Source organism: Musa acuminata, chromosome BXJ3-9 (assembly GCF_036884655.1).
Source record: "Musa acuminata AAA Group cultivar baxijiao chromosome BXJ3-9, Cavendish_Baxijiao_AAA, whole genome shotgun sequence".
NCBI lineage: Eukaryota > Viridiplantae > Streptophyta > Magnoliopsida > Zingiberales > Musaceae > Musa > Musa acuminata.
In genome coordinates this window covers 44,285,055-44,303,742 of record NC_088357.1, presented here as the reverse complement: position 1 = coordinate 44,303,742, position 18,688 = coordinate 44,285,055, and the positions used below count along the sequence as shown (strand labels likewise).

Sequence of the window (18,688 nt, the reverse complement as noted above, 5' to 3'; positions counted from 1 at the left end):
CTCCTTTTGCCTCACCTCACGTTGTTGCTCTTCCTCCTATTCTTGCAAAAAGCCATAGTAGTCTTTCAAACTCCACCTCTAAGATTTCACCTTATCCATCTTCAAGGACATTCATGAGAACCACCACCATCATCATCAACTCGCCACTGTTGCCATGATAATCGTCCCCACCTTAGGCATTAATGTTTAGATCGATATCGATAAGGTCGACTACTACATCGTTCTTATTGACCGTCACCACAACAATCATCCACGGCTCTTGACGACATCGCCGTCCGCCACGATAACAATAATTAACTAAAATTTTTTAATTAAAAAATAATTAAAAATATTAAGATTATCTTTTTCTTCATCATTTTTGTATTATTCCTGTAGGTGTAGTTATGTGGTATATCTTTCGTCGGTAAAGCTAATAACATCAGGATAAATGAGATTAGATGTTTTATTTTTAAAATTATAAAAAAATAATATAAAATTTTAAATTTAAAGATTAAAATGTTAAAGATGTTTAACTATAATATTATACAATATGTAATTAGTTCAATGGATTTAGACAAATGATTAAGATGACTTGCAAGACATTTTTTTTGGTTTTTTTTTTAAATTTTTTTCTCGACTTCTTCGAAGACTCAGTACATGCTAACGCAAACCCGATATACTATCGGGAAATGATCGTTAACCTTGCCTAACCACTATGATCAAGGTCGGCACTGAACATATGGGGGAAGCGCCTATATCTGGTCGTCGTCACTTCTGCCTTTCCGCGTCTCCTTTTGGTCGCGCTCAGTCGCCTCTTGGGGTCGTTCGCCGTCTCCTCCGAGCGAAACCATGAGCGTCGTCAGCAGCAGAAGCGATGGCGAGAAACGCCGGCCTCCGCCCGACCCGGTGGCGGTGCTGAGAGGTCACCGCGCTTCCGTCATGGACGCCACCTTCCACCCCTCGAGATCCTTTCTCTTCACTGGGTAATCATGATAGAAAATCCCTATCAATTGAATTCGCCTTGGAATGAAAGGGAATAAGGTGATTAACCCAAACGGATGTTCCTTGTTAGCGCCGCCGACGGAGAGCTGCGGATTTGGGACACCGTGCAGCACCGTACGCTCTCCTCCACCTGGTATAGCTCCTCTCTCTCTCTCTCTCTCTCCTCTTGTTGATGACATACGTTTTCGATTCGCTTTGAGTGATGTAGGGCTCATGGCGGAGCTGCAGGCGTCTACTGTGTTGCTACCAGTCCATCTTTTGGGGAAAGAGTTGTGAGGTACCTGTCATTGTTTGTGTTTTCTTCTCTTTCTTTGTATGAGTCCGTGTCGGTTCGAGTGGCTTATGCGCTGCTTTCTATTCGATGTAGTCAGGGCAGAGATGGGACATGTAAATGCTGGGAGATTGAGGAATCTGGTCTCTCCAGGTGATTGATATTCTCCATTTGACTTATGTCTTCATCCAGTCGGATTTTACTTGGTCAGGAAATCCTATGTCTTAATCTTATCTTTTTCAATCTTCGGAGTTGATGTAATGCACTATTGAATGATTAGCTATCTTAGGCGAGGCTGTTTTATTGGCAGGAAGCCTCTGGTTACATTCAGGACCAACACATATCACTTCTGCAAACTTTCATTGGTGAAGTCCCCTGCAAGCACAGAACTATTGGGGCAAAAATCTGTTGACCCATTGGATGGGAAATCTGCTTGTTCTACTAATGACAGAGAGATTCTTGATTCAGAGGAAGGGGGGCAGTATTTTCCTGATGTAAATAGTGATGAGACATCTCCAAAACAAATAGAAGGTTTTGTATATTTGCGTTGATGTCATATTTTTCAGGGCTTTTTCTCCCAAGTTATATAACACATCATTTGAGGTTAAACTGAAAGTAAAGAGGGTCTAAACGAAAAAAAAAACATGGAAACCAAACATGAACAGATAATGGTAGGACAGTCAGGACACCTTTGCAATGCCCTGTTTGTGCCATCTGCATAGTGTCCTTTTCCTTATCCAAACAGTATCTGGAAGTCTTTTTTTGAGTAAGGAAAGAAACATCGAATCCAAACTACAAAAAGTAGGATTTTAAACCTTGTTTGACCAGACCTTGTTAATTTTTGACAGATCAAACAAATTTCAATATGGCAATCGGCCAGAGAGGAAGAAAAAGGAGGCTATTCTAGTCTTAAAATTATCATTCATCTTATGTATATAGGTCTCAAGCACTATCAGCCTGTAAATAAAGACTTGAAAGGGCCTTGATGCACGTAATGCATGTTGGTTCATATTGACATCAAATTACTTTACAGAGGCCTTGGTACATGATTGTGGCAACATTTTTATTTTTTAGCTATCTGGTAAAAATCCTACACACTCATGTTGATTCATAATGTTCAGCCAACTGGGATATTCAATGGGGACATGTTACCATAGCATGTTAAGGTGTGGGTTGCTGCACAACAATATTTGTACTATGCTAGCCTGTGATGTATGCAGAAATAGCAAGAAAGAGCTTAAGCGATCCGTTACACATACCTTTTTAGTTGAAACAACCTTTTATAAATTAATCAACACAATAAGCATGCTAGAATTATTGCTTATACTAAAGCCTTACTTTTACTGTGTCGAACGAAATTTTGTATTTCAGTTAATGCTTAGTACTTGCAGTTCGAGTTCCGTGTTTTTCTGTTGTCTTTTCTGGTTAACAACAATGCATCACAAGCAATTATCATGAGAATCTTTATATCGGCTTCATTTGTGATATGCCAACAATAATCCTTTTCATATGTGACACCACACATAATAACTTGTTAAAACATTATTTTCTTTCTGTCACTAGTCTTTTCATGTGTTATTCAGCGTATAAATACAAGTGTTAATTTTTTCTGTTTGTTTGATTAAAAATGTCTAATTTAATTTTTTAAAATTCCCTTCAAAGGCAGTTACCTATCTTATGCCAAATTTATCTCTATGTTTTTCAGTTGACTTATGTTTTGCTTTGTCCCTCTGACTTTTTTATTTTGTTGAACTTTGTGCATTAACTTGGTGATTTTTTACACATTTCCAGGACTCCAAAATTTTTTATTGAGTTCTTCTTAAATGCCACATTTCTCAATACACTATTTAAATTCATTCATGAAATAGTTATCACAAAAATGCATCTTTAGATAATAATGGTGGTCAAATCACTAGAGAACAAAAATATATGAAATTAAAAGTTCCCACTTATAGCACTTGTAATGACTTGTTTTGCCACCTCTGGTAGGAACATTCTCAATTTTCTTGATTCACTCTAATAATGTTTATTTGTGTAGGCTTCAATACAACTAGAGGATCAATGTTGATGGCTGTAGCTGGAGAAGAATCTTATCAGGTAATGGTATAATCAATTTGGTACTTTTTTTACTGCAGCCGTTTGATGAGCCTTTTCATGTTTTTTTAAGTTTTAATAAGATAATAGATTGCATATGAAGAGCACTAATTTATTTTATATATATATATATATATATATATATATATATATATATATATATATATATATATATATATATATATATATATATTGTATTACACCTTACCAAGATATGTACTGACTTGTATAGGTTAAAATATGGGATCTTAATAGTGGACAATGGTTGATGTGCTTGCCTCAAATTTCTGACGCTATTTCCACAGAACCTCCAATTAAACGAAGAGGTATGCATTGCTTCTTCCTTTGTAACCTCTATCTTTATGTTAAAGTATCCATGATGGTGGAATATTCGAATTTCTAATATCTATAGTTGTGGGACATTGCCTCAATTTCATCCCGCATTTGTCCCAGTCTCCTCATGAGAGCTCCTCTTTATGTATTCTCTATTATCTGGCATACATTTGTACCCTATATAGATCTTTGTCTGGATATTTTGATGAAAAAATGTGCTTGTTTCAAATTGTTCTGGTCATGGTATTTTCTTCAAGATGTATTATTATTCCATATTTTTTCTTTGACGTAAAATGCTGTAATCTTAAGTGGCAGTCTAGTTCTATTTCCTACAAGATGGAATCATGTACCCTCTCTAAATATTCCTATGCTGGTTTCATTACAATTTATTTCTTTGACATGATATTATGTTAGCTTTACTTATAGTATTATTATTATCCAAGGAATGTAATCTCGTACCTGACAACCATACTGATCCCAGGCCAGACCAGCATGTACCATCCGCTATTGGTTTACCAGGTGTCCATACACCAGTATGTAGAGGATGAAGGAAGAAGAGGAGGAAGAGGAACGAAGAAGAAGAGGTGAACGAAGATGACGAGGAAGAAGGAGGATTAAAGAGGTAAGCAGTGGATGGCGAGGCAGCTGATGGCAGCCAGGAGAAGGTGGCTATTAGACCAAGGCACCAGTTGAGAGAAGGTGGTGTTTGAGAGGAAGAAAAGGAGAACATGGAGAGGACTCGTGTCTAAAGAATCATGATTTAGTATACACACACACACATATATATGTGTATATATATATATATATATATATATATATATATATATATATATATATATATATATATATATATATATAATGTTTGAACCACACCAAACTATGTAAACTGGGTCGGGTCCGCATACCAGTTGACGGTGGTACCAACAGGTCCGGGTGAATAAGAGTTCCTTAGTATCATCATCCTTGCATTTTTTTGCATCCCTAAGTGGCTGATTTAGCTCTATTTTCTGCAAACTGGTACCATATTTTCTCTCTATATGTTTTTATGCTGGTTCTTTTGTTATTTCTTTTTCCTATTATGTTAATTCTTTAAGCTTTATTAAATCTCTTGTCGTGCTTATTATTTTGGTATTCTTAAATGGGACTTAATATTAATAAGATTGTGTTATGTGAGATTGAAAATATTGCATAAAAGCAGTGTGAGTGAAGTGGAGAGAGGTATTTAGAGTGTGATCACAAGCTACCATATGGTTAAAAGTTGAAGTTTTATAGACAACCACCAAATCATCTATGCTTTATGCTTAGCAATATTGTTTAGTTAGGTGAATAGAAGTATGGAAGTTAGATATGCAAAAATGAGGATGGTTAGATGGATAAACAATGTTAATTAAATGATTGAATAATGAATCAATGAATTTTCATGGTTGATTGGAGCTTTTAGCGGTTGGATCATTGAACAAGTAATTGTTCGTCCCTAAAAGAGGCAATTGATCATATTTAAATGGTTGAATGCTTGTGATCCCCTTGTAATTTACTTTTTTAATTAGACCAGATTGGACTGCCTGAAATAGGGTGGTCTGCATCTGGTTCACATTGGGGCGAAAAGGAGTTCCATGGATATAAGGGGGTACAGGTTTGGTATACTGCCTAACATATACCGTATCATTTTGATAAGTTATTGAAACTAGTGTCAGTCTAGTATATATAAATCCTTGTAGCAGATAATATAATTCAATTGTGAGTTGGTTGTTTGTTCTATGCATATGAATGATTTTGCAGCGTGATTACATCAGCTTGATTACTTTGGTCCTCTATTATTCTGTTGCATGGATTATTTAATTTGATATAATATTTCTTTCTTTCATATGTTTCTTCTTGTGAAGTTATCAAAGTAATTTGGAAAAAAAAGTTATCAAAGTAATAATCTATATCTTGCCCTTCAACTGAGACCTATTTAATGGATATCTGCAGGAATGTGTATGGCTGTCCAAGCTTTTTTATCATCTGAATCACAGGGATTTTTAAATATTTTATCTGGGTAGGTTTCTTTATTTAAAAATTGTTTTTATTTTGATTATCAAATGAGCAGCTGCATCTATTATGGCCACAGAATTATGAGTTACTCAATGCCTAAAAAATATTTGAATTCATGTAGACTTCACATATACGATGTATACTGAGAACAAATTATCAGAAATGATTCATATGACACAATACGGATATGTATGCCGGCACAACAAATTATCAGAAATTATTCATATGACACAATACAGATATAACTGTTGAAAAATTTGGTTATAATTAGAGTTTCAAGCTGCTTTTATTTAGAATTATGAAAGGGGAACCTACCAAGGAGAATTATATATTTAATCTTAATATAAGAGTTTTAAATATATTAAGATTAAATATATAATTTCTTTAAAACTCTTATATTAAGATTATTTCGTTCTGCTACTCAATAGATAACAAAATATTCGAGTTGTTTACCTAGGTTGGCTATTACTTGGGATTAGTTGTGATAGTAATTAGAAGAATAATTATTAATTTTTTCTATTTTTATTTTGACAGTTATGAAGATGGTAGCATGCTTTGGTGGGATATAAGAAAGCCTGTCACTCCATTATGTTCTGTAAAATTTCATTCAGAAGCAGGTTTGATAACCTTGTATAAAGTGAAATCATATTGCAATGCAATTTCATTTTCTAGTGTTGCAAACAATATCTGTCATCCTTTAATCTCTATTAAAAAAATTCAGATCTATATTTATTTAACTTTTGGTAACAATAATACTGATTTCCCTTTTTGTGGCAGTTTTATCCCTTGCACTTGATGGATTATGCAATGGTGGCATATCTGGAGCTGCTGATAACAAAGTAGTGTTATTCCATCTCGATCATCAAAAGGTATATATGCTTAAATGGCAAGTTCCTGTTAGGCTGTTACCAGTTAACAAAGCTTTTTCTGCCTGTATAATTTCATGCCCCCTAATTTGAAGTTACTTCTACGTCCATTCGCATGCAACATTTCTTTTTGATCAATTTGTATAGATGTGGATTGCAATCATGAGTTTTCATTTCACGCATTATAAAGCATTAGTCATGAAATTAATATTTTTTCATCTCTTTTTCTAATCGTGTTGGCTTTTTCTTGTTCTAAAACCTAATTAAATTATGAATATTGTTGGATGATAACAATAACATTAGCAAGACACACTTAAAGAATTGATCTAGTTGTGATGTATCAGATTCACTTACCAATGGTGTAGAGTTCAAATGTTTAGCTTCTAAATTATCTTTCAGGTGGTGGTGTATCATTTACTAAGGGTTGAGGGTTTGAGATGAAGTCCTCATTTGATTATACACCTAAAGAATTGGTTTGATGATGGTGTACCAAATCTATTTATCAAACATTAAGAGTTCGAAGCATCATCCAATAAACTTGTACCAAAATTATTGATTTGATGGTGGTGTATCAGATCTGCTTGCCAAAATTGAGAGTTCAAGATCTCATAACACAAATTTTTATACTTAAAATATTGATTTTGTTGATATGGTGATAATGTTACCAGATTCATTTATCTAAGATTGAGAGTTCAATACCTCATCCAATAAATTTTTCTTGAGAATGTCAGCTAAAGATTTTAACTGTTTGATAGAAAAGGTCCAACGATCAAATCCCATCCTATCATTTATCATTTGCAAAAAAATATCATGTGTTGGAGGTGCTGATATATGGCTAGATAAACTTTTGACTTGTGTTAATTGGGCAATTCAATGGTGTGCTGATTGACTTGTACAAGGCATGCTTTTGTAGAAAAAATAAGAGGCTGAATATGATTATATTCGAAGTGGCATGAAGTACCACAACCGATGAAGTTGGTAATATAGTAAGGTGGCATTGCCACACTTTAGTAATGCACTTTATAGTTGTAGTCATTACTGAGATACCTTACAAGAGGTCAAAAAGGCAAAGGTTAACATGATAGTGGTGTACCTAACTGTTGAGGATTTCGAATTTCATCCTACAAACCTTAAGAAGATGCCAACTTGCCTACCTGGAAAAAGTTTTGACTTTTGATTGCAAGGTTCTAGGATTGAATCATGTCTTCATCATCCTTTGCCAAAAAAAGGTGAAATAATCCAAAATGTGTTCGAGCTTCTCCAATCGTAACTGTTTTTTAGTATGTTGTATGCTTGGTCTATAACTCTGTGATCATGTTCTTTTTGTTATTTATTTATTTATTTTTTCCTGCATTCTAGGTGATAAATTTTCCCTATATGTGAGGTTAATTATCTCCTCCTTTTGAACTTGACTCTGCGAAAATACTTTTAATTGGTGGATAGTGCCCTTTGATAGCTTTTGGACCTATGGCATCAAGATGTCTTTGGGGTTGCCACAGACAATTTTGTAACTGGCCTTCTTGGTCACCTGCTGACTAGCCTTTTATATTAAGATTATTCCTCGGTTCCCTTGTTTCTGTTTTTGTTTTTTTTGTCATCATATTGTATTTTGAGTGTACTGTTGCTGTGGACCAAGTATGGTACCAAAACATATAGCTTGATATAAATACAATACTATTCAATGGAAATAGGCAGTGCAGGTTGGTATATACTGCCTGCTATACCAGTACCATACTGGTTTGGAAGGACACAAACAAAAAAAAAAGGATGGAGTTAAGTCCTGCCCTTTTTGTAGGGAACCTTATTTCGATCTGTGAACAATGTCTTGTAATAAAGTGCCATTATAATTTGGCACCCATATTTTCTATGCAGCATAAATAATATTTTCTCAATTCTTGCCATTTGGTTCTAAAGCGTATCTTTTGTTCCTTTGGAAAACATTATCAGCAAAACCATAAAATTTTACCTTTTCAACTCAGTAATTATAATCAAAGAGCTCTCAATCATTTATTTTGAATTCTCTCTTGCATACAGACTTGAGTTCGAAAAACTTCTTCTCACCTGAACATTCCTTCTATTGTCACCAATGATGCATGCTATTAACACTGCACATACTAACAGCAGTTCTTTTGCTTCCTTTTGTTGTCAAGGGTACTTGTACTATTAGGAAAGAAATAAGTGTTGATCATCCAGGCACAGCTGGCACATCAATAAGAGCAGACAGTAAAATTGCAGCAACTGCAGGATGGGATCACAGGTTGTCTTCAGAATCCTGTTTTTCATTTTTCTAAGTTCTTTAGTAACCAATTAGAAGATAACCATTTTTTTTACATTAAGGCATCCTGATACATTAATTGTCCTGTGGACAAACATTAGAAAAAAAAATCAGTATTTGTTGATTGGTCAATATAATTCATATCACCTGTAAATATGCATGTTACTCACAGAATGACTGTCAAGACTGATAAAGAAAACAAGGAGACAGATTTTCTTCCCCTTTTTCTTTATAAACTGGAGTGAATTATGTGCCACTAGTCTGCAATCATGGATGATGAACAAGACTTGCTAGTTGACAAATGAAAGACTTGTTTTAATGTTCTAATAATTTGTTTTGTCAGTTCAGCATTTTATTTATGAATCCTTTATAACTAAATTATTTACACCATTTCTCCTACCTACATACCATCACACTGTTGATGTTTTTAGTCTTTCTCTCCTTATTACTCCACATTCCTTGCCATCTTCTTTACTTCTCTTCAACTCCATCTTCAATCTGTATTTCTTAGCAATTTTACTCTTCCTTTCTTCTTCCTTCTCTCTTGCCTGCAATTGCCAATTACCACCACCAAAATCGAACACCAACACCACACAATATCTTCTTTCTATGCACTCTATCCTGCATACCTTTAATTATGGTTGCTGATTCTAGGAGTCATGTCGCTATGTCTCCCTTGTTTTTCACTTCCTTTGCTCCTTTTGCTCTCTTTATCTCACTTTTGGTTTCATCAGTGGAATTCTCAATTATCTCCATTCACAAGCTGCCACCTTGGAGATTCTACCTACCTGTAATTAGCAAACACTGCTTGAATCAAAGCCCTTTCGCCACATATTGAAAATAATATCATGATCTCTCTCCCTTTTTTTTTCTCTTTCTGCCATCCTCTCCCAGTGTTTATATTCTGTTATTCGACTGGACGCCTAATTATTGACACAAAACATGGTAATTTTTCCAGCCTGTAGGATGATAAAGCTTGATTACAGGGACAAGTATGGTGCTGGATTAGGTAGAAATCCAAGCAATTGTGACGGCAATACTCCTTATTGTTGTAGGTTCATCATTCTTAAGGTAGCTTTAAATTATTTTCTAAAGGTTTTCTTAAGCCCTGTCAACTTTGGTAATCTTTCTTATCATACCATTTTCCTTCATCCATTTCATTGTCTTATGCTCTTGTTGTGTTTTGGCCATATTGCAACCTGTGGTAGACAGCGTAGAGATTCTAAAAAGTAGTTTAAAATTAATCTAGTATTGCTAAACAACAACGACAATCTTGGATGTTGAAGGTATACTCTTTGATTGGTTAGTTTATCATGAAAAGAACTAGTGGACATGATCTTTGTCATTTATTGAAGTATACGCTTCTAAAGTTGTATTTCCTGTAATATAGTACAACTCGAGTGGTATTTAATACTAAAAAATATTGTGTATTAGCTTTTTGAGTTTAACTAGAAAGTGGATGAACTAGCTAAAGGTCATAAGTGGTCATGTTAGATTGTCTTTATAAAACTTAGGTACAGACTATGGAATTGATTATTTTAAAGTTTTATGTACCTAGTATATACGTTGTGCTCCATAAATTGTGCTCCATAAATTTGTAGTTTTTTTGCCTATTAATTTTGAAACTTGATTAGAGAATATGTTGAAAAGTTCTATTTAATGATAGCATTTTTTTATTTTAAATCTTTTTGGTTGTTTGAATATGGAAGATCGGATTCCTCCATTTACTGTACATTTGCAATTTATGGTTGCCTTACAATATACTCAATTTTTTTTTGTTTCAGAGTACGAGTGTATAATTATCGGAAAGGAAATGCCCTAGCAATCCTAAAATATCACAGTGGTTTGGTATGTTAGCTGACTGTAAACTTTTGTTACAAATATTAATTTCCATAGTTTTGAACAATAGTTTTATTACGTGCATTTTTATTACATTTCAACCACTATTATCTTGATAAATTTTGTATTTTCTGATTACTGGTACGAGTGGCTGAGTTAACCTAAGAACTAACCTTGTTTCTTTAAATGCTATGCCCTTTTGATTGCTAAGTGAAGAATAGCCATGGAAAATAATCATCTTGACAACATTTTTTAAGGCAATAATGGCAAATACTACTATATAGACAATCTCCACAAGTTCTCTTACATGAAATAAAAATTATTTGCTAGTAAAGACATTGATGGTCTCCATGCCTTTTCATGATGTGTAGATCTATACCAAGGACTGATAACAAGATCTAAGGAACTTAAAAGTGCTCTTTGGTTGTTTATAAAACCTATAACTAGATGAAAATCACACATAACTACTTATGTAGAATTTATTTTATTTCTTTTTTGCTAAACTTGTTGCATAAATCATGTTAAAGAGACAAACCTGTATGTCTGTCATCTGTATGGATTTTGTTGATTACCTTGCTGTCACGGCCTTAGCTGGAATTGCCTAAGGCGTGAGGCACCCTTGCGGCCAAAGACGCGAACTTAGCTTGCGTTGCCTAAGTCACGCTTCGCCCTTGCGATATTGCTCCATAAGGATCAGCCCACTTGTAATCTCTCGCAGGTCCCGAAGGACCTGTAAAAAGAGAAAGTTGATTAGTTCGAAAGAACGAGCGGCGGACAAGTCCCGACGTCTCGCGAAAAGGGGAAGCTTTACAAGCAATTTAGCGAGCACCTTGCGTGCACAAGAGAAAAGAGGGAGAGGGGGAAAACAAGGGTTTTAGAAGGTTGAACGAACAACTGCAAGCCCACAAATAGCTGCTCACCTGGTCCCGGGCGCGACAACAAGTTCTCGTCAAGGCAACGTGCGAACTTGCGAAAGAGTGTTCAATGCCCGGTATATATCCGAAGCCCCATCTAGCCCTGTGCCACCCGGGGGGTTCAAAGGGGCTAAGATGACTAACGTTTTGGTGAGCGGAGGCAGATTCCAGAAATCAGCCCGCGGCACGCGAAAACGGAGCTGTTTTGGACTGTTTTGCTCGGTTCGGTGAGCGGTCGCTTTGTAACGCTGCAGCTTGTTCGAACTTACATTTTTACAAGCAAAATGACCCAAAACCAAAAGAAAATAGGCTGTTAAGCAGTTGTACATGTGGGTGTGAGCGACGAACGGTTCGTTGAACGGAGTTGTTGCGAGTGTGCGACGACCGTTCGTGACATTCTCCCCCACTTAAACTGTCGACGCCCTCGTCGACGCTTGTTGGTAGTTGTTGATGATTTCTTCTTCATGTCGCAGAGCGCCTTCAGGCTCCCAACTGGCTTCAGTTCGGGGAAGCTTTCGCTACTTCACCAAGTACTCTGTCTGCTCAGCTCCGTTGGGTAGCTTTATCTTACGGTCCGCCAGAATGGTTTCAACTCGCTTCTCGTAGGAGGCTGTGATGGGAGGTAGCCGAGTTGGAACACTTCGGGAAGCATCTTGCGGATCTGAGTGGTAGGCTTTTAGGTTGCTGGCGTGAAGAACGTTGTGAATTTTGAACCACGCCGGCAGTTGCAACTTGTAAGAGACGTTGCCTACCCTGTTGATAATTGGGAAGGGCCCTTCATATTTGCGCACCAATCCTTTGTGAACTTTGTTCCTAAAGAATTGGAGTGATGCCGGTTGGAGCTTTACCAACACCAAATCGCCAACTTTGAACTCTTGCGGTCGTCTTCCTAAGTCTGCCCACTTCTTAATCCTTTTTGTCGCCTTCTCCAAGTAAGCCCGCGCAATATCTGCATTTCGATGCCACTCCTTTGCGAAATGATAGGCTGATGGACTACTCTCTGTATACCCAATTGCCATGGTGTGCGGAGTCGATGATTATTGTCCTGTGATGATCTCGAAGGGGCTCTTGTTGGATGCAGAGCTCCGTTGCAAGTTGTAGGAGAATTGGGCAATGTCCAACAGCTTCACCCAATCTCGTTGGTTGGCACTCACGTAGTGCCGGAGATATTGCTCCAGGAGTGAGTTTATTCTTTCAATCTGGCCATCCGTCTGGGGGTGGAGGCTTGTAGAGAAGTATAACTTCGACCCCAACAATTTGAATAGCTCGGTCCAGAATCTTCCCAGGAACCGAGCTTCTCGATCACTAATGATATTGTGTGGGACTCCCCAATACTTCACCACATCCTTCATCATCAGCTTGGCCGCCTCCTCTGCTGAACAGTGTAGGGGAGCAGCAATGAAAGTTGCATACTTTGAAAACCGATCGACCACCACGAGTATCGATCCGAGTCTCCCTACAAGTGGCAAGCTTGATATGAAATCCAAGGAAATGCTCTCCCACGACCTTTCTGGTACGGGCAACGGCTCCAAAAGTCCCATAGGCTTCCGCTGCTCCACCTTGTCTTGTTGGCAAGTAAGACATGTTCGAACATATTCCTCCACATCAGTCCCCATCTTCGGCCAGTAGAAGGCCCTCTCCATGAGAGCCAATGTTCTGTGAATGCCTGGGTGTTCAGCCCAAAGGGAATCGTGACACTCTTTTAAGAGTTCACGCCTCAAATTGTCCACTCGGGGAATATAAACCCTATTCCCTTTTGTGTAAACGAGTCCCTCCTAGACCCAAAATCGTCGTGCCTTGCCTTCTTTGATGAGTTGCATCAGGATAACTGCCTGGGGGTCACTATACAGTCCATCCCTGATTTTGGAAAGGAAGTTGGAGTGCAACTGACTTGCTTGGTTTCCGCCCTCCAATTATGCGGCATTCACACGCTCCACCTTCCGACTTAATGCATCGGCCACGACATTTGCCTTCCCAGGCTTATACTCCATTGTCATATCAAATTTAGCCAGGAAGTCCTGCCAACGCGCCTGTTTTGGGGAGAGCTTCTTCTGAGTTTGGAAATAGCTCAGAGCGATGTTGTCCGTCCTCAGCACAAATCACGATCCGAGGAGATAGTGTCGCCAAACTCGTAGACAGTGGAGCACTATCGTCATCTCCTTCTCATGCACTGGATACCGCCGCTCGGTCTCGTTGAGTTTGCGGCTCTCGTAGGCTACCGGATGACCCTCCTGCATGAGTACTCCCCCAATAGCGAAGTCCGAAGCATCTGTATGGACTTCAAAAGGCTCCCTATAGTCTGGCAATTTGAGCACTGGTTCTTCCATAACAGCAGCCTTCAGATCTTGGAATGCTATTTCCCATTTGTCAGACCACTTCCAAGGCTGCTCCTTCAGCAACTCCGTCAGTAGGGTTGCACGCTTCGAATATCCCACTATGAAGCGTCGATAATAATTGACGAAACCAAGGAAGGATCTCAACTCTGGCACATTCTTTGGAGTTCGCCATTCCGCAACCGCTTGCACCTTTGATTTATCCATCCGAATGGAGCCATCACCGATTTGATGTCCCAAGAATAATATCTCAGTTTGAGCAAAGTAGCATTTCTCCCTTTTCACGAACAAAGTGTTATCCCTGAGAACCTTGAAAATCGTCCGAAGGTGCTTGACGTGCTCCTCGAGCGTTTGACTGTAGACGACGATATCGTCCAAGTAGACGACCACGAACTTATCCAAATACTCCTTGAATAGCTGGTTCATGAGAGTGCAGAATGTGGCCGGAGCGTTGGTTAAGCCGAAAGGCATCACCAAGAACTCAAACGCTCCATACTTGGTCACACAGGTAGTCTTCGCTTCGTGGCCTTCAGCAATGCGCACCTGCCAATACCCCGACCGAAGGTCGAGTTTTGAGAAATACTTAGCTTTGCCCAATTGGTCGAACAAGTCCGTAATGAGCGGGATGGAATACTTGTTCTTCACTGTCACTTTGTTGAGGGCTCGGTAGTCGACGCATAATCGGAGGCTCCCATCTTGTTTCTTCTGGAAGAGAACTGGAGCTCTAAAAGGTGCTTTAGAGCTACGGATGAGACCACCGCTTAGCAGTTCACCTAACTACTTCCTGAGTTCTGCCAACTCTGGCGGGGGCATGCGGTAGGGTGGTCTCGCTGGAGGCTTCACTCATGGCTCCAGCTCGATGTTGTGATCCACGCCTCTGCGTGGTGGAAGAGTCTTCGGTAACTCGGGTGGCATAACGTCCTTGAACTCTTTCAGGACGTTCGCCACCGCAGTAGGTTCTTGAATGACCTTCTCGTTGAGTGGCTCTAGCTTCATAGCAGCCACGAATATCAATTTGCCTTTTTGCACCCCTTCTTCAGTTGTAATGCCGATATGTGTTGGGGCTCCTTGGTTCCTCTCCGAGAGACGGGAACCACGCAGTGGTCATCGCCTCCCATCATACATAGGGAGTTCAAGAACGGCATTGGCACCAACTTTGCCGCGTGCATAAACTTCATTCCAAGAATCACTTAGAAGTCATCCAATGACACGACCATCATGTTGGTGTTCTCGCTCCATGTCCCGATTTTGATGGGAACACCCTTCGCCAACCCGGAGATTCGCCTGGCCTCCGAGTTCACCGCCTTTATTTGGCTTGGGCTCTTCTCCAAGATCAACCCAAGTCGCTGTGCTTCTCGATCGGCTATGAAGTTGTGGGTAGCGCCCGTGTCCACCATTGCATGGGTCGTTTGGCCATTAAGCTTGATGTCCACATACATCAGCTCACTACTTTCTGCTTTTTGTAGCTTTGCCTTGATGTTCTCCCCCACTTGACCCTGCATGACATTCAAAAAACGCATTGCTCCCATTCGGGGTCCTTGCAACTCCTCGTCGTCGCTGCTGGATTCAGAACTGCTCGAACTAAGAGCAACATCTTTGCCCTTGTCCGATCGGGGCGGGTGGATGAAAGTCGTCAAAGCATTGAATGCCTGTTTTTGTGGGCACTCCCTCACCATGTGCGGTCCTCCGCTCCGCACAAGAAATATCCTCCAGGTTTTGAGGCTTTGCCTTTTGGGTTTGGCCTTTTGTGGGAACTCTTCTTCTTTTGTTCGCCCCTGAGCTCCTTCCCTCGAGAATGTTTTGGAGGGCGATTGCCTGAAGATTGTTTCCTTCTCCCTGGGTCTTCGGAGGAAACAAAGTCGGTGAGTCTTTCTGCAGCAGCAATTGCCCCAACCACATCGGTAACATTGCTTCGATTTAGCTCCTGTTGAGCCCATGGCTTCAAACCATCGAGGAAGCTGAACAACTTGTCCTTCTCGGACATGTCCTATATGTCTAGCATTAGTGCAGAAAATTGTTTCACATAGTCTCGGATGGTGGTACTCTGGCGGAGTTGTCTCAATCTCTTTCTTGCGACGAACTCTGTGTTCTCCGGTAGGAACTGAGTTCTCAACTCCCGCTTCAAGTCCTCCCATGTGTCGACTCGACACCGGCCTTGTTGGATCTCCTCCCAACGGGTTCGCCACCAAAGTTTCGCATCTCCGTTCAGATACATTGTTGCTAACTTTGGTATCTTCAGAATCGGGCCTCGTAGCTCGGAAGTATTGTTCCATGTCGAACAGAAAGTTCTCGAGCTCTTTGGCATCTTTGGCCCCTCCATATCCATGAGGCTCAGGTGCCCTCAAATTTTGTGGCGGTGCAACGCGGGTGTTGCTTCCTCCCGCATTTAGTGTTCTTGTGAGCATGGCCACCTTTGAAGTGAGTTCCACCACAACATCCTGTAAGTGTTGCACGGAGTCTTTGGTGTCGTCAGACAGTCGATCGACTAGGGCCTCGACCTTGTCGATCCTAGACTCCGCTTCCTCTTGCGAGCTCTCTACCCCAACAAGCCTTTGTTGGCTATGGTAGAGTTCCTCCATGCTCGCTTCAAGAACATCCAGGCGGGTTTTCGCCGTTGTGAGTCTCTCTTTGTGACTCTTTTTCCCAGTTAACGCTCCAGATTGCGCTTCCTCCGCTCGTGGAGAGTAGCCACCTTCTCGCTCATCGTGTTCGCTGCCGCGCTCCTCTTGAGCGGCTCCAACAGCATGAGAGTGAGTGTGCACATGCAGCCCACCTGCGGCTGCTTGGGGCAAGGGTCCGGCTTGCCCCGTCTTGCTTGATTCGCCACGATGCTTTGCCATGGCGAAGTTGTGAAGTTCGTTCACTGCTCGCTCGAAGTGCTTGCCCTCTCTGATACCACGCTGTCACGGCCTTAGCTGGAATTGCCTAAGGCGTGAGGCACCCTTGCGGCCAAAGATGCGAACTTAGCTTGCGTTGCCTAAGTCACGCTTCACCCTTGCGATATTGCTCCGCAAGGATCAGCCCACTTGTAACCTCTCGCAGGTCCCGAAGGACCTGTAAAAAGAGAAAGTTGATTAGTTCGAAAGAACGAGCGGCGGACAAGTCTTGATGTCTCGCAAAAAGGGGAAGCTTTACAAGCAATTCAGCGAGCACCTTGCGTGCACAAGAGAAAAGAGGGAGAGGGGGAAAATAAGGGCTTTAGAAGGTTGAACGAACAGCTACAAGCCCACAAACAGCCGCTCACCTGGTCCCGGGTGCGACAACAAGTTCCCGTCAAGGCAACGTGCGAACTTGCGAAAGAGTGTTCAACGCCCGGTATATATCCGAAGCCCCATCTAGCCCTGTGCCACCCGGGGGGTTCAAAGGGGCTGAGATGGCTAACGTTTTGGTGAGCGGAGGCAGATTCCAGAAATCAGCCCGCGGCACGTGAAAACGGAGCTGTTTTGGGCTGTTTTGGGGCTGTTTTGCTCGGTTCGATGAGCGGTCGCTTTGTAACGCTGCAGCTTGTTCGAACTTACATTTTTACAAGCAAAATGACCCAAAACCAAGAGAAAACAGGCTGTCAAGCAGCTGTACATGTGGGTGTGAGCGACGAACGGTTCGTTGAACGAAGTTGTTGCGAGTGTGCGACAACCGTTCGTGACATTATAGTTAGTGAATCTATCAAAAAAAGTTGGCTGTCTGAAAGTTTTGGCATCTAACAAGTTGATTCTGTCCTGTCAACAACTAATTAATGTAAATTCATCAATCTTATTGGAACAAAAAATTTGATGATTCTGAAGAATGGGTTTTGCAATGGCAGTTGCCTTTATTTCCCCTTTTTACTTTGTGTTCACAGCCATCATATGAGTTTGATTTCGACTTGTGAATTTAGTCTGAGATTTCAAATTTCTTTCAAAATTTGATTTGCTTTTGCAGTTCTTTTATTTAGAAATTGTAGCATGTGATATATTTAGATTCACTTAACTCTAATTGTTTTGCCTTTTCTCGAGTCACTTCCATGAAAGATCATACTTTGAGAGGATTTGATCGGACAGACTTTGTACTTGTTTGCAATTTCATCCAAATTGATTCTGATCTATCTGTTGTCTTACCTGTTGTAGTGCAATGCGGTGACGTTTTCAACCGACTGCAAGCTGATGGCATCTTGCTCTCAGGACTCGACTGTTGCATTATGGGATCTTTATCCTCCTCGTATCTAACCAAAAGGAAAAAGTTTCTGCACTGCTTTACACAATCCACTATTCTACTATGAGCATTAAGGAATTCCAAAAAAGGACAAATCTTAGCTCAAGGCCCACAGGAGTTGGTAATCCAATGCCTACTCGTTCTCTTAAGTTTTTTCCACTTACCCTTTTCTTTTCTCCTTGTCAGTGATCATTTAAGGTGCCACTTTGCAATGATATTACCTTCTGGTTTTTCCTCTCCAATTGCTGCGGACAAAAACAAATGAGTCATAAGCTTTAACTTCACATGGTCATTCTCAATCGCCTGATATCTAACTGACCATAAATTAATGGCTTAGATGGCCTCAATTCAATTACCAGCTTTTTAAACATGTACTCTGGATTGCAAGTGAGTTTATTTAAATTACGAGTACCAACTTCTACTTGAAGGTTTTCTTTAGTAAATCTCAGGGGTTTCTGATTTGACTATGTCGAAGTCTAAGCTTGCAAAAGCTTTGCTTAATCTATAGATATGGTTGAGTTTATTTACATTGCGAGCACCAACAATCTCGAGCTAAGCTT

General features: G+C 40.0%; 1 protein-coding gene across 3 annotated transcripts; it reads left to right on the top strand.

Moving 5' to 3' along the window:
* The first annotated feature begins 686 nt into the window (after window positions 1-686).
* On the top strand, window positions 687-18,555 carry LOC135649646 (protein DECREASED SIZE EXCLUSION LIMIT 1-like). 3 transcript variants are annotated; one of them, XR_010501352.1, is made up of 13 exons: window positions 687-962; window positions 1,052-1,114; window positions 1,190-1,258; window positions 1,349-1,405; window positions 1,563-1,783; window positions 3,291-3,349; window positions 3,579-3,672; window positions 5,651-5,717; window positions 6,248-6,330; window positions 6,491-6,582; window positions 8,730-8,836; window positions 9,813-9,925; window positions 10,639-10,668. XR_010501352.1 is itself a non-coding variant. In XM_065168230.1 (13 exons), exons 1-13 carry the CDS (start codon window positions 829-831, stop codon window positions 18,140-18,142), a joined length of 1,209 nt encoding a protein of 402 aa, XP_065024302.1. In that variant the 5' UTR covers window positions 687-828; the 3' UTR covers window positions 18,143-18,555. The 3 variants fall into 3 exon arrangements, 2 of the variants coding, with proteins under 2 accessions (XP_065024302.1, XP_065024303.1); XM_065168230.1 differs by lacking the exon at window positions 9,813-9,925 and adding an exon at window positions 18,044-18,555 and having other exon boundaries at window positions 10,639-10,702; XM_065168231.1 differs by lacking the exon at window positions 9,813-9,925 and adding an exon at window positions 18,044-18,555 and having other exon boundaries at window positions 699-962; window positions 1,353-1,405; window positions 10,639-10,702.
* The last annotated feature ends 133 nt before the right edge of the window (window positions 18,556-18,688 follow it).